Source organism: Agelaius phoeniceus, chromosome 23 (genome assembly GCF_051311805.1).
Source record: "Agelaius phoeniceus isolate bAgePho1 chromosome 23, bAgePho1.hap1, whole genome shotgun sequence".
Classification (NCBI taxonomy): Eukaryota; Metazoa; Chordata; class Aves; order Passeriformes; family Icteridae; genus Agelaius; species Agelaius phoeniceus.
The window spans coordinates 3,564,470-3,578,015 of NC_135287.1; the positions used below are offsets into that span (position 1 = coordinate 3,564,470).

Sequence of the window (13,546 nt, forward strand, 5' to 3'; positions counted from 1 at the left end):
GCCCCTCTCACCACCCCAAAACACCAAGCACCCCACAGGCCCCCTCCACAGTGTCCACCCATCCAAACTCTAAGCTGGTGTGGAAACTCTTCTCCCTCTCAACATCTCCTTGAGCCTGCTCCCTGACTTCCATCCTCTCCCTCCTGCTGGGGGAAGGCAGGCTCCTGCTGTCCACCCTTGGATCGTGACAGCTCTCTCAGCTTGTCAGAATGCCAAAGGGACAAGCCACAGGTGCACACAACCTTCCTCAATGACAGCTGTCCTTGATGACACCATTCCTCAAACACCTTCCTGTCCTGGCCACCTGAATCACCCAGGCTGATGTCACCCATCCTGCTATTGCCAGTACAACGTGACCACTGCTGGCAGACCTGCCAGCAGCAAACAAGGGAAAACCCCACACCATGCACCCAGAGCATGTTCTCACCTGTCCCAGGCTCCCTCCTCACCCCTGTGCTCCAGCAACACCAGGGCTGAGCGGACTGTGGCCAGCTGTGCTGTGCACCCAGTGTTGGGCTGATCCAGATCTCATCCTCTGAGCATCCTCAGGCAGGGCCTCACTGCTCGGGGTTTGTGCTGTTTGGCACCTCGGTGCACCAGGAACACCAAATACAGCCAGCTCTGCTCCATCACTCCACCACTGGCCGTCTGCCAGCCTCCTTCTCTTCATCCTCCTTCTCTTCATCCTCCTCATCATGCTCTTCAAACTCCTCTTCATCCTCCTCCTCCTCCTCTTCCTCTTCATCCTCCTCCTCTCCAAATGCCTCCTCTTCACTCTCCTTCTCTTATTCCTCCTTCTCACCTCACCTTACTGCAGAAAACTGGCACCTACCGTAGAGGATGATGCTGGCGTTGGTGTTGCCCAGCTGGTTCGTGGCCACGCACGTGTAGTTGCCGTAGTCCTTCTCCGAGACGTTGAAGAAGGTCAGCGTGGACAGGCGGCCCTTGCTCTCGATCCGCACTCCCTCCAGCCCGTTTGCTAACCTGCACAGAAACACCATAGCAGTGCTGGGACAACAGGGCTGGGGTGGATCTTACCCCTTCCTGGACACTCTGCTTCCCACCAGCCAACACCACTGTACACCCACGTGTTCCCCCACTGGACTTGTGCATCCCAGTTTTGAAGACAAACTCTCCATTCTTAGCAATTACTCCTGCAGTATAAATGATACCTTTTGCTGTTAATTGGCTGAATTATGTTTCTCGTCCTGGAAATGCTCAAGCCATTTGACTTTCAGCATCTCATTGTGGTGGTTAGCTTGGAACTCCCAAAAAGGGCTTTTAGATTCCTCTCTGCAGAATGCTTAAAAAGATCCTTGGTCAGCTGCCTGACAGTAGAGATTGTCAGCAGACCCCTTCAGGCAGGTGTTGACATGGGAGCATCTGAATTTGGCTCACTGACCCTGTGTTCTGTGGCAGTAGAGGCTCTGAATGGGCAGCATCAGCTTTGTACCATTGTCCCAGAAAAATTCTGGGAAGGGGAGCTCACTTACTGTGCGGGGGTGGTGTGTTATGTCATGCACAAAAATAAAAAGTTTTAAGTTTGGCTCCATCCAACCTGACCCCAGTGTCCCACAGCCACCATCCCTGGGAGAAACAGCTCTGGGGTTTCCTCAGCCCTCAGCTGAGCACCCACCAAAACGAGTTGATCCCAGCCTTTTTGTGTCACCACATTTCTCTTCACAGAGAAAAGCAAGGCACAGTTCTTCCCAAGAACATTTCTGGGTTTCACGTTCTCTGAACATCAGATAAAGAAAGCACAATTCTTATCTCATTTGCTGTGCCTGTGTTGTGCCAAAATAGAATGCAATATGAAGATTGTTTACCCAGAGTGATGGTGTTTTTTTTCCTTGGCCTATCAGGGCCAAGTGTGTGTGTGTGTGTCAGGACTGTCAGCTGACAGTCACGAGATGAGTGCAGTTGTGTGCAGAGTCGAGTGCTTGGCAGATTCAGTTTAGATGTAATGTAATATAGTGTAATATAGTAGAATAATATAGTATAATAAAGGAATTAATTAGCCTTCTGACAAGATGGAGTCCTCCTCATCATTCCTCCTTTGCTGGGGACCCCTGCAAATACCATATTTTTCCACATAATGGCCTCAGACACTTCCACCTCCCTCCACCTCCTCACTTTGTCACCCTGTTGCAGTGTGTGTTTATTTTGCAGGTTAGTGTTTGATTTGTTGTTTGGCAGTTTTTTGGGCTTTTTTCCCCCTGCTTTTAGAGTGACACAGACTTGTCTTTGTTATTCAATTGAGCCAGGTGTTGGTTTATCTCTTTGCTACTTAGCTACTTTTCTGCCAAGTTTCAAACCCCTTCCTCCCACATCCAGCTGTTAACCCCTCCTGTCCCAAGCAGTTTTTCCCCCTTGTACCCCTTGCCCTTGTGTTCCACCCCCAGTGCCTTTGATTAGTTGAACATTGTATTCTCCCTTGAGACCTGCCCCCCCTTATAAGCTGTTGTTTGCCCCCAGCTCATTGCCTGGGACCCCGAGACTCGGGGAGTGTAACATCAAATAAAGGAACCCAGTGCCACCCCAGGCCCGTGCTGTGCCTTTTTGTTCCACACTGCACCTCCAGTGGTAACTGGGATTTTGCAGAGCCCTGAAAGAGGGGGACTGTCACCCCCCTACTGTCACCATCTAGCCGGGACGTGTGACATCACCCCAAGGCTGTGGCTGCCCTCTGCACCCCTCACCTGGTGTCCTCCTTGAACCACTGAAACTCCGCCACAGGGACAGCCGAAGCCTCGCACTGCAGGATGCCCTTCTGGCCCACCGAGGCGCCCGTGTTCTTGGCGTTGGAGATGTACGGCGGGTCTGCAGAGACACCTTGCTGTGTCACACTGGCCCAGGTGCACCCACCTCCCACCGTTCATTCCCCTGTGCCCTGCACTCACAGTTGACAGTAACTTTGACTTTCCGCACGTCCGGGACGGCCACGTCGTTGACGGCGCTGCATTCGTACTCCCCGGACTGCTCCCGTGTGATGCCCGTGATCTCCAGGTACTCGTCCTCACTCACAAAGGTCTGCCCTGGGGGATGTACTGAACGTGTGACACTGTCACCCGTGGACACCAACACCAGGAAATTCCCTGTGCCCCTGCCCCGACACCCCCTGCCCAGGCATCTGGCATCCCCTTCACCCAGGAAGCACTTGACAAGCGCCCTCAGCCCCATCCCAGGTCAGCACCTCTGACTGTGAGTCACCTTAATGCCACCCTGACCACCTCTACAGGGACAACCATGCATCCCACACAGGCCAGGATGGCCCCTCCTCAGACCCAGGCAGTTCTTCCACCAAGCAAGGGCTCACCTTTCCCGGAGAGGTGCCGCCACGTGACGGTGGGCTCTGGTCTCCCAAAGGCCAGGCACATGAGGGTCACGCTGCTGCCCTCGTTCACGGTGATGTCTGACGAGATGTTGACAATCTGGGGGGGCACTGCAAGACATAAAGGCCACCAAAGGCACCATCAATACACCAGCTTGCCAGGCGCAGGTGGGAGGCCCAGCCATGAGACCTGTCCCATCGTGTGATGCTGTGTCCCCTCTGTTGCCCTGTCCAGTCAGCAATTCCATGTCTCCAAATCAGTGTCTTGGACTGGAGCCAAGCATGGATCTGGGGTGTGGAGGGGTCCACTCACTGTGCCAGCACCCCCACTCTATGGCCCGATAACCAGCTCTCGTTATGGCCTGAGACAAGGCTCATATTTTAGCATATTTATTAAAGCTGTTTAAATTACTGAGCGTCTGCTCCTTCAATACCGGCCAGGGTGATTTATATTACTCTATCCCCAGATACTCCATCTAATAAATAACTTGGCAATCTCCGTACCCATAAATATCCCTGGCCATGGCAAAAAGCAATTAAAGCTCACTTGCCGATGCTGCTTCCTGGCACTCTGGGCTGTCGGACACAACCCCCTAAAGGGTTTGCACCCCAGGGAGTAAATGAGGCCATATTTAACAACCCTCCCCAAATGAAACACCATACCTAAAATGCCAGAAAGGATGCCCTGTGCCCCCTCCCCAAGCACACAACGTGCTGAAAGCCCAGGTCAAGTGGCATTAGATGCCCAACCCTTGTACCCAGGTCCCTCCTGCAGTGCTGGGATTCCAGGATAATCACCTGAAAACCACTGTGGCCAGCACCAGCACTGTCTGCAAGGGCAAGTGGGGCTGTCTGGCTCTCTTTGCACCCCCAGGGAAGCTCTCCTCACACTCCCAGGGAGATTCTCCTCTCTCCTGGTGTGGGAGAGGCGGCACAGCAGGATGAGCCATGGCAAAGATGCGGTGCGGTCTCTGCAGCCCTATGGGTTCTGCAAAGCAGTAAATTTCCCAGCAACTTGACACATTAATATAGAAGTACAGTCTGTTATAGCAGAGGGAGATTGTCTGAGTCCTTCAGGGGAAAGCAGCAATCCAAAAATGAAAAGTGTGTGCCAGCAACTGCTGGAAAACGTAGTTAACGCTCGGAGCAGAACCGGCCAACTCCGACAGTGCAGCCACAATGAGCTGCAGGAAGGCTGTAAATGGCCCTTCCTCACTCAGACAAGATAACACTAATCCATATTACCAGCATCCTTGCACCTCTCCCCTCCAGTAACAGCTCCTCAAACTGGTACCAGGAACATCTGAAAACTACAAGAACATCCAGGACAAAGGTTCCCACAACTGCGGCATTTTTCATCTGCTCCTGAGCCCTGCAAACCAGCATTCCTTGTGAGCAGTTTTGGTCTGAGATGACATCACTATCATTAGTGGATGCTGAGACCTTGGGATGCCACCCCTGCTCCAGATGGCAGCCTGTCGCTTCCTTGTGTGATTTTGCCTGCAGATGCTGGACTAGAGTGATGATGTGATGCAGGGCATCAGCAAAATCAGTCATCGTTCGATCCTTGCCCTCCCAGACACCTCCAGTTCAAGGCTGGCATCCCTTTCCTGTTCCCTGAGTCCCAAACCACAAGTACAAAATGAGATGCAGAAACTGGTGCTCTGGGCACAGATGTGAGCCTGTCCCCCTCCTGGGCACAGAAACACTTTCACTCCTGTGGAAAAAATTACCACTACCCATAACCACTACAGTCCCAGTGCTCCCATTCGGAAAACCCCAAGCCGTACAAACCCACATATCAGCCTGAAAGCCCTTCCCTTAGCAAAGGATGCTGACACAGACATGCCAACAGGTCTCACAGTGGGGAATTGCATTTCCTGAACATCCAGAGGCAAGCGAAGCACGGCCGTGCTTCCACTGCCTGCCCTAATGCAATCAGGAACGTCCCTGCGAGCCAGAAGGGACACTCAGTGGAGGGACACCCATGGACAGCACGGGGACCCCACAGGGCAGCTCAATGGCTGTGACTGCGATCGTTGCCTACGAGGTTACCAGGACTTGGAGAAGGACATCAAAGGACCTTGATTGCATTTGTATAGATCCCACTGACTGGGCTGTCAAGGATGGTGTCTCAAGGACACGCTGGTTTGCCATGGGAGGAGCGGGTGGAAACTAGGGCCACTTAGAGATGCAGGCAGGGTGAATTTGATGGTGAATATGACATGTGGATAAAACCAGCCCTCAGCCACACCCTGTCAATACCATGAGATATTGGTATGGCTGCCCTGACAAGCACATCCCACCAAAGCTGCCTTGTCTCAAGGTGGTGACAGCTTGGGATTGGTGCTGGGTGCGGAGTCCAAAGGCTCTCCCAAACCCCATAGATTTCTCTTGGTGTCCTCTCAGGTCAGGCAGCCCTGCTAATGCCTTGCAGCCCTCCAGCATGACTGTGGGTGCTGCTCCTAGTCCTTTACCTGCTGATAGCATCCTTTCCCTGGATTATCTTTGGTTCTCTACATTTCCCTCTCTCTGCTCTATACAGCTGCAGTGAGAAAAACAGGGCAGAACACCATCTCTATCCCCTTTTATCCACAGTCCTTCCTCACAGAAGTCTACAACTATAAGCAAATTGAATAAAGAATAAATCCTGAGGAAGCGACGAGCAGCATGGTCTCACCGGAGCGACGAGCGGCGCGCAGAGGGTTTCGTCAGCCCTGCATAATATTAATCACAGGGAAGTTAATGCATAAGGTTTGGTAAGCCAAAAAATACATTTGCACTGTAATTTCTTGTTTGTTCCGAAAGCCGGTGAGAGAAATTGAATGTGAAAGCGATGCCACTAAATTCAATAACAATAAGCCTGTGATTTATCTCCATCCTTTACCACCCGAGACCTGCACTGCCTGATGCGCCAATCCACGCTCTCTGTGGGACCTAGGCATGTGCCAGTGTCTGCCACCATCTGTGGGGACTGTGAGGTGCCATCCCTCCCCTCACCTCACAGACTGGGCCCTATGGGGCTGGCCATGGGATCACACCTTGGTGACACTGCCATGGCCTGTGCCATACTGGGGATTTCTGTGGGACTCTCCCCAGTATGTTCCATCCCACCACCTGCTCTGGGCACCAGCGGTGTCTTTGCACTCATTGTCCCATCTGGGGAACAAAAGCAACGGGAAAGCTCAGACCTGGAGAGCCATTACCAGATGTCAGAACTCAGTGCATCCCTCTGGGTGTCCAGAGTTGCCAAGGACCCTGCCAGGGGGCTCAGAGACCCTGGCACACAGCCCAGAACACCTGCGGGTTTGACTATGACCCCTGGAGCAAATGACCAGCTTTGTATGAGGATCTGAAAGTCACAGAAGTTTAAATAGTATAATAATAAAATTATCACAGGGTGGAAATGTAGATTTTAGGATTTTTGGAATGGGGGTTTTGGGGACAAGATGGAGGAACTTGCGCATGTCCAGCCTTTCTTCTTTGTCTTCTTATTGGTCTCCATTCTGCTGTGATGCTGGCACTTTGGGATTGGTTTAGTATAGAAGCTCACTGTCTAACATAGGTATTGGAAAGTAATTGTAAACATTGTACACGTCGTTTTTAGTATAAAGAAATAACACTGCCCCAGGGGCAGGCAGAATGCCTGGACTGTCTTGCTGAGCTGACCTCAGCAGGGCAGGAGAAAATTTTTTATAGATAAGATACAATAAACAACCTTGAGACAGAGAAATGAAGAGCTCTGACTCCTTCTTCAAGCACCGGGCTGGGAAAAGAGACTTTCTAACCTTTCTTGGGGTCACTCTGACCAGCAGAGACCCCAACAACCAGACACCCAAGGGTGAGGAGGGACGGTCCCTGCCCGCAGAGACGACTCTTCCCTGCTAAAGCACGCGGGGAACAAACAGCACCTCGGGAATGGCTGCGTGATCGGGGGCTGCACATGACGGTGACGCACACGGCTGTGTGCAGGCTGACTCATCCCCAGAGTGCCCATCCCTACCCCAGCCACTCGCCGCCGTGGCCCTGGATTATTTTTAGCTGCCAGATCATTACTGCTGCACGCCTCGGAGCGGAGAGCCTGCATGAGCACAGTGGCTGACACATGCAACCGATGTCCCTCCTCCACATCATTAGCTCCTAATCCATTAAAAGAGATGTCTTCCTACGCTGCTGATAAGGGGAGATGATGGATAACTATGGGTTCTTCAGACTGCCAGGCAACAGCCACTTGTCCACCCCTACTTGGGGGACAGGTCCCCATAGGGACAGCAGAGAGGGACATCCCATCTTCGGAGCTCTGAAGCCTCCATGGACACTGTCACACCTACAGCACATTGTGTTTCTGCCCTGGCACCTCCCTTTCCACCCCCTCTCACACATCTCCTATTTTGGGGGGATGCAGTGTTCATGCAGCTCCCTCGCCTCTGCAGCTGCAGTGTCCAGCTGTGTCCTGTGACAGGTGATGCTGTCACCAGCAGGGAGAGGGACTGTCACCCTAGCAGGGGTCGGATGCCTGCAGGAGATGACACTGCCTCCCTTCCCAGCACCCCAGCTGCCTATAGCCCCAGGCATCTCCAGCTCTGCACAAGCCTCCCCGGCACAGGCAGGATGGGGCTGTCAGAGGTGTCACTGTGCAAGGTCTCATTAGCGTACAGAAAGTCAGCACAAAGGAGGCAAATGTGCTGAAAACTCACATTTTGCCTGTGCCTTCCATCTCCCTCACTGATGAGAAGCACAGCAGGGTGGCACCAGGGCCTCCTCCAGTCCCTGTGTGTCTGCTGAAGGCACCAGCAATATGAGACCTTCCCTAGAACAGCTCCTGTCTGGGGCTGATGGCCTTAAATGGGGCACCTGAGAGTCAGCTCCCGGTGGCAGATGGAAATTGATGTTTTCCCTCTCTCCAGCTCATTGCTTTCGGGGTTCAGGAGATACCTGCCAGGACACACAGGGTAACCCTGTGAAAATGCCCCTCAATGTTCCCATGGGGGAACTGACTTGGTCAAAGAGGCAACATCAAGAGTTTTAACAACATGTTGCTGCTCAGCAGCGATGATGATCATCTCTGATCGAACCATTCTGGTGACAGCTCGGTCTGAGAGGCTCATCAGAGCTGATTTTATTGAGATAATGGATTAAGCACTTTTAAAAGCTACAGTTTGGTCAACAAAATGATTTTTGTCAAATTTCCCTGCCAAGCGAGCTGTGTGTCATGGCCTCACATTTTCTACAGGCACTCCATTTTGTTAATTTCGTCCTTTTCCCTTTGCTTGAGGTCTTGAACACCCTGTTTTCACAGCATTCCCCCAGTAAAACACCCTCTGTGGGATCTCTGTGGGATTTACAGGAAGGAACACGGCAAAAATTAAATACAGGCACTGAGCAACCCTTTTCCAGGTGGAGTCACCTGACTGCTCGCAGTGCATCCTTTTTCTCCAAGTTTTCATGTTGAGACAGGGAAAGCAATAAAACCGAAACTCACAGTGTTATACCTACTGTGTAACCACCTGTCAGTAAATTTATGAACAATTAGGAAGTGAGAGTGCTTCCCAGGGAGCTATTTGTGCACGAGCTAAAACGTTCTTTCTGTTCGGAAATATAATGGGGAAACAACTTCACCAGTTCTCCCTCCTCTTCCCCAGTTTTGTTTTTTTGCAGTAATTAATCATCTGCTGCTGCTGCTGGTCCCTGTGGCACATCCTGATGTCTCCTTTTCACCAGTTTCAGGCAGCTCTGAGACTGGGAGCCCAAGGATGCTGTCCTTGGTGGACCCCATCCTGCCCCTTTACCATTCTCCCATCTGGATTTTGGGCTGGCATGTCATGGGGCAGTGTTTGTTCCTGTCTGGGCAGTGTGTGCTGTTTTCTGCCTGTCACTCTGACTCTTCCTCCTTCCAGACCTTCCCCCTCTCCCTGCCCTCTCTCCTTCATTGCTCTTTCATTCCTCCCCTTTGCTGCCTCCTGCCCTTTTGATGCCCTGGTGCTTTTCTAGGTGTGCACATTTCCTTCTCTCTCTCCTTTGTTCTAGGGACTCTGCGCTTTTCTTCTCATCCTTTTTTTCTTTTTTTTTTCCTCCCCCTCTAGTTGCTTCCTTCTTCAAACTTTGCTATTCCTTCCAGATTTTCTTTAGGCTGCTTTGCTTTTGAATTCACTATCACATTGCTCCTGCATCACCTTCATTTGGCCGTTTTCACTCTCTTGCCCATCCTCTGCCTCTTCAGGGAGGAAAGAAAGTTGAGATAGGGGTCTGGCTGCAACTTTTCATCCAACCTTTTCTCTTTGGAGAAAAAGATCTCAATTAAGATTAAAAAAAGTTGTCAAAAAGTTCTCAAATGTGGCCCTCTGAGAACCCTAAGGAGCCAGTTGTTATCACAAGGGAAAAATAAAAGTCTCAGTTTGGTTTTGAAACACTCATGGAGAAGCTACATCTGCACTGGTGCTGCTTTGAGAGGTGGTGAGTGAGACACAGGACCAGCTCCAGGAGAGCATCCTTAGGTGCATTTGGATAAGACACCACACAACCACACCCTATAAACGAAGGTCATGGCCCTTCAAAACCAGTCCTGGTTCCCAGGGTGAGGAAAGCAGCAAACACCGAGACAGAAAATGGATTGTGCCAACCAGAAACAAGAGAAACAATTCCAACAGCTGGGAGAGGCTTCAGTATGGCGAGTAGGATCAAGGCAGTACAGGGAAGGGCTCTTTAAATAATCAGGAACAGAAAACATGGGAGAAATACCAAAGACAACTCTTAGGTAGGGATGGCCAGTACCAATGTTTACCACCAAAATCTCCACCAGAAGGGATCCCAAGCTCACAGCCTCTGCCAAAAAACTGACCCTGAGCTCCACATTTTGAACTGAAGTACAACTTGAAGCAGCCCAAGCCATGAAGGCAGGGCTGGGTCCTGACTAGGGTCTACCACACCCCTCACTCCAAAAACCATCCTGCAGCATGATGCCTTTAAGGTCTCTTGACTCCTCCTTGCAGGCCTGCACCTCCCAGGAGCTTTCCCTCTCACCTGTTTTGAGAGGTGGCCTCCACACTGCTCATCCCAGAGGCAGGAGGGCTCACCAAGGACCACCCCACTTCAGCTCCACTCCAGCCTTTACGACAAGAGAAGGATGGGGTGGCTCATCTTCTGCTTACATGAGCTTAAATTCCTGTTCTCTCTTCATCCCAAACTCTCCCCAGAACACACCAGCATGCCATAAACACCACATCTATCTCTGAAAGCATCCATCCCTTCATCACAAGGCAGCTCCTGACAAAAAGAGGAAAAGGGAGACGACAAAAAAACCCCCTCTGGCTTCCTGCCATCGACGCTGTTAACGGCTGTTGCAATGAACCAATGCAAGAGACATATTAATAGTGCTACTAAGAGACACATTTACTGTTGACGGCGATTCCCTGGCAGATTTATTGCTGGGTTGCTGGGAGGGAAGGCCGGGCACCTCAGTAGCACAATTAAAACCCAATTGAACACGGGCACAAAGAATCAATACTCTCTCCGGCCAACTTATAGTTTTGCAAAATACAAATAGAAATTAATTGACCTGAATATAGTTGCTAACTGGTCGTTACTGCATGTTTGGCATCCTGCTGGCACAGTGAGGGCAAAAAACAGAGGACAGACCTAAACCTCAGTTTTGAGGCCAGAAACAGGGCTTTGCTCCCATCCCTGTAAAGTGTGTGCTGTGCTTACAGAAACAGCCAGGACTAAATCCATCTTTGGAAAATCATTCCTTTCCTCTCAGCACTGAGCAAAGGACTGTGCGTTGTTCACCCTCACAAAAATCACAATTTAGCCACCAAGGAACTGCAGAGGAGCTGAATTATAGAATGGCTTGGGTCAGAAGTGACCTTAAAGATCATCTTGTTCCATCCCCTGCCATGCACAGGGACACCTTCCACTAGACCAGGTTGCTCCAACCTGACCTTGAACACTTCCAGGGATGGGGCAGCCACAGCTTCTCTGAGAAACCTGTGCCAGGACCTCACCACCCTCACAGGAAAGAATTTCTTTACATCAAGCCTAAATTTCTTCTCTTTCAGATTGTACCCATTATTCCTTTTAACTACAATTCCTGATGAAGAGTCCCCCTTGACTTCTTTGTAGGCTTCTCCAGATACTGGATGGCTGCTATGGCATCTCCACACAGGCTTTTCTTCCTCAGGCTGAACCAGGAACAGAGCACAGGAGGATTTGCCTCTCTCATCACCACCTTCAAAGGCGCCTACAGATGGATTTTCTCAGCTGGGCAAACCGTGTGGTTTGAGCTTAACTCATTGAAAGGGAAGTACAGACAGTGCTCAGCATGGAGCACTTGACCTGTGCCTGCACCCCCAGTTCCTCTCATGCTTCCCTCCAGCTGTGCAGAAGTGACACTGCTGAGAACCACAGTCATCGCTGCGGTGGGAGCAATTCAACAGGACTTGCTCACACCAGGAACAAAAACTTTCCCCAGCACAGTTAGGAATGCCTCACCACCAGACCATCACTCTGGACACAAACCCTCTCTCACCTTCACGTGGCTGTGCCTGGCAGGTGCCTGCATCACCCTGAGAAAGGGGTGAGGGCAGCGGGTGCTGAGCACCGCGGCCAGTTCACCTGATTTCATTAGGTGCAAAGCACTCGGGTACTTCACCGCTGTTGACTGGATGGATTAGCATGATTAGAGAGCAGACAGGATAAACAGATTAAACCTCACAGATGGACAGCTCGCACACAGCTCGAAAAGGAGGAGAGGGACAGCTCTGAACAAGGAGATGGAGGGATGCTTCCAGTGGATCTCCTCTCCCCTCTTCCCGAGGTGACCACTCCCCTTCTTCACCACAGCCTGGTGCACACAATCTGGGGTTTCCCAACACATTCCTACAGCCACCAGGCAGGAAAACCTGTTGGATGGGTGACCACAATCAACCCCTGCCTCTAGCCAATGAGAAGGGTACATAAATACATACATAACTCTGTTGGGGGCTTCTCAGAGATGTGTCGAGGCTGAGAAAGTTTTCAGATTTGCTCATTGCAAAATCAATACCCATCAGCTGTTTGAAATTAAAGGAAAGATTAGGTCCTGGTTTTATACACGCTTTATTGTATTCCGAGAGCTTTCTACTCAGCCAAATAAATCTTCTTTAAGAGGATTAGGAAACTTTCATTATCTTTATCTAACCTGAACTAACACTAACTCTGAAAAATTAATCTAGAGACCGGACAAAAGCCAGTAGCTGGTGCAAAGCCGCAAGAATCGAGAGGCAGCATCCATCAGACAGCTACTGGTCCCTCTGATCTGCCAGCACCTGGATCCCCCCATCAGAACAGCCTCAGAACACTGCTTTGCAGCCCAACAGCATCTGCTATATTAATACACTTGCCTATGAAGCCCTGTGCCAAGAGCCCTTCATGGCCCCACAGAGATTTTGACCTCTTTCCCAAAAGCACAGAGCCTTGTGCTGCTGGGATCTGCTTCTCCTCTGTGCCTAGCAGCACGTTGCTCTTGGCTCTCTTGAAGCATCTTCAAACACCTGCTTGAGCACCTTACTAACAAATCCCCGATGGAGCGAGCTGAGCAACACGGTTCCAAGCAGTGGAGACAAGTCAAATTCACAGCACAGACAGGCAAAGGGGGAATAAAAAAGACCTCAGCAGCCCCACTGCCAGTTCCCATGTGACAACTGCACAACACAGCAAGGCTGAGACAATGCACGCTCATCTCCTCCCTGGCATGGTGGGCACTTGTCCACACCACTGTTCCCATGCCATGCAATCTCTGAAGCAGCTCCAACTCGACTGTCAAGAGGGCCTCCAAACCCTTCCCAAGTCCAGGCAGCCTCCCAGACCAAACCACCCAGCAAAAGCATGAGGCACGTTCAGACCTACCTTGCACGATGAGATGGACGCGTGAAGTCTTGGGGTGATTGTCTGTCTGCACGGAGCAGGTGTAGGGGCCCTCATCGTAAATGTCCACGTTGTGTATCTTGATGCTGTACTGGGTCTTGGTGTTGGACAGGATGACCACACGGTTGTCTATAGACCACTTGTCATTGCCGGCATACAGGATGGTGCTGCGGTTCAGCCACGCTACCCGCGTGACCCGGTCATCCACAGTACACCTGGAGGGGACACACAGAAGGTCACACGCCTGGAATGGGACACACACAGAGCGTCCCGCGTCCCAAAAAGGGATGGGAGCAGGATGGGAGGGTGGCTCCC

At 51.2% G+C, this 13,546-nt stretch overlaps 1 protein-coding gene across 5 annotated transcripts in view; it reads right to left on the reverse strand.

Annotated features, from left to right (window-relative positions):
- Positions 1-13,546, reverse strand: part of LOC129129590 (opioid-binding protein/cell adhesion molecule homolog) — a 311,003-nt gene that overhangs the window by 12,235 nt on the left and 285,222 nt on the right. For 3 of the 5 annotated variants that reach the window (XM_054647535.2, XM_054647533.2, XM_077189993.1), the window contains 5 exons: positions 13,214-13,446; positions 3,317-3,442; positions 2,901-3,047; positions 2,700-2,820; positions 833-984 (listed from right to left, as the gene is read on the reverse strand). In XM_054647535.2, the coding sequence (XP_054503510.2) occupies positions 833-984; positions 2,700-2,820; positions 2,901-3,047; positions 3,317-3,442; positions 13,214-13,446 (779 nt within the window). The remainder of the gene's footprint in view (positions 1-832; positions 985-2,699; positions 2,821-2,900; positions 3,048-3,316; positions 3,443-13,213; positions 13,447-13,546) is intronic. The other 2 variants (XM_054647536.2, XM_054647534.2) reach the window with 1 other exon arrangement.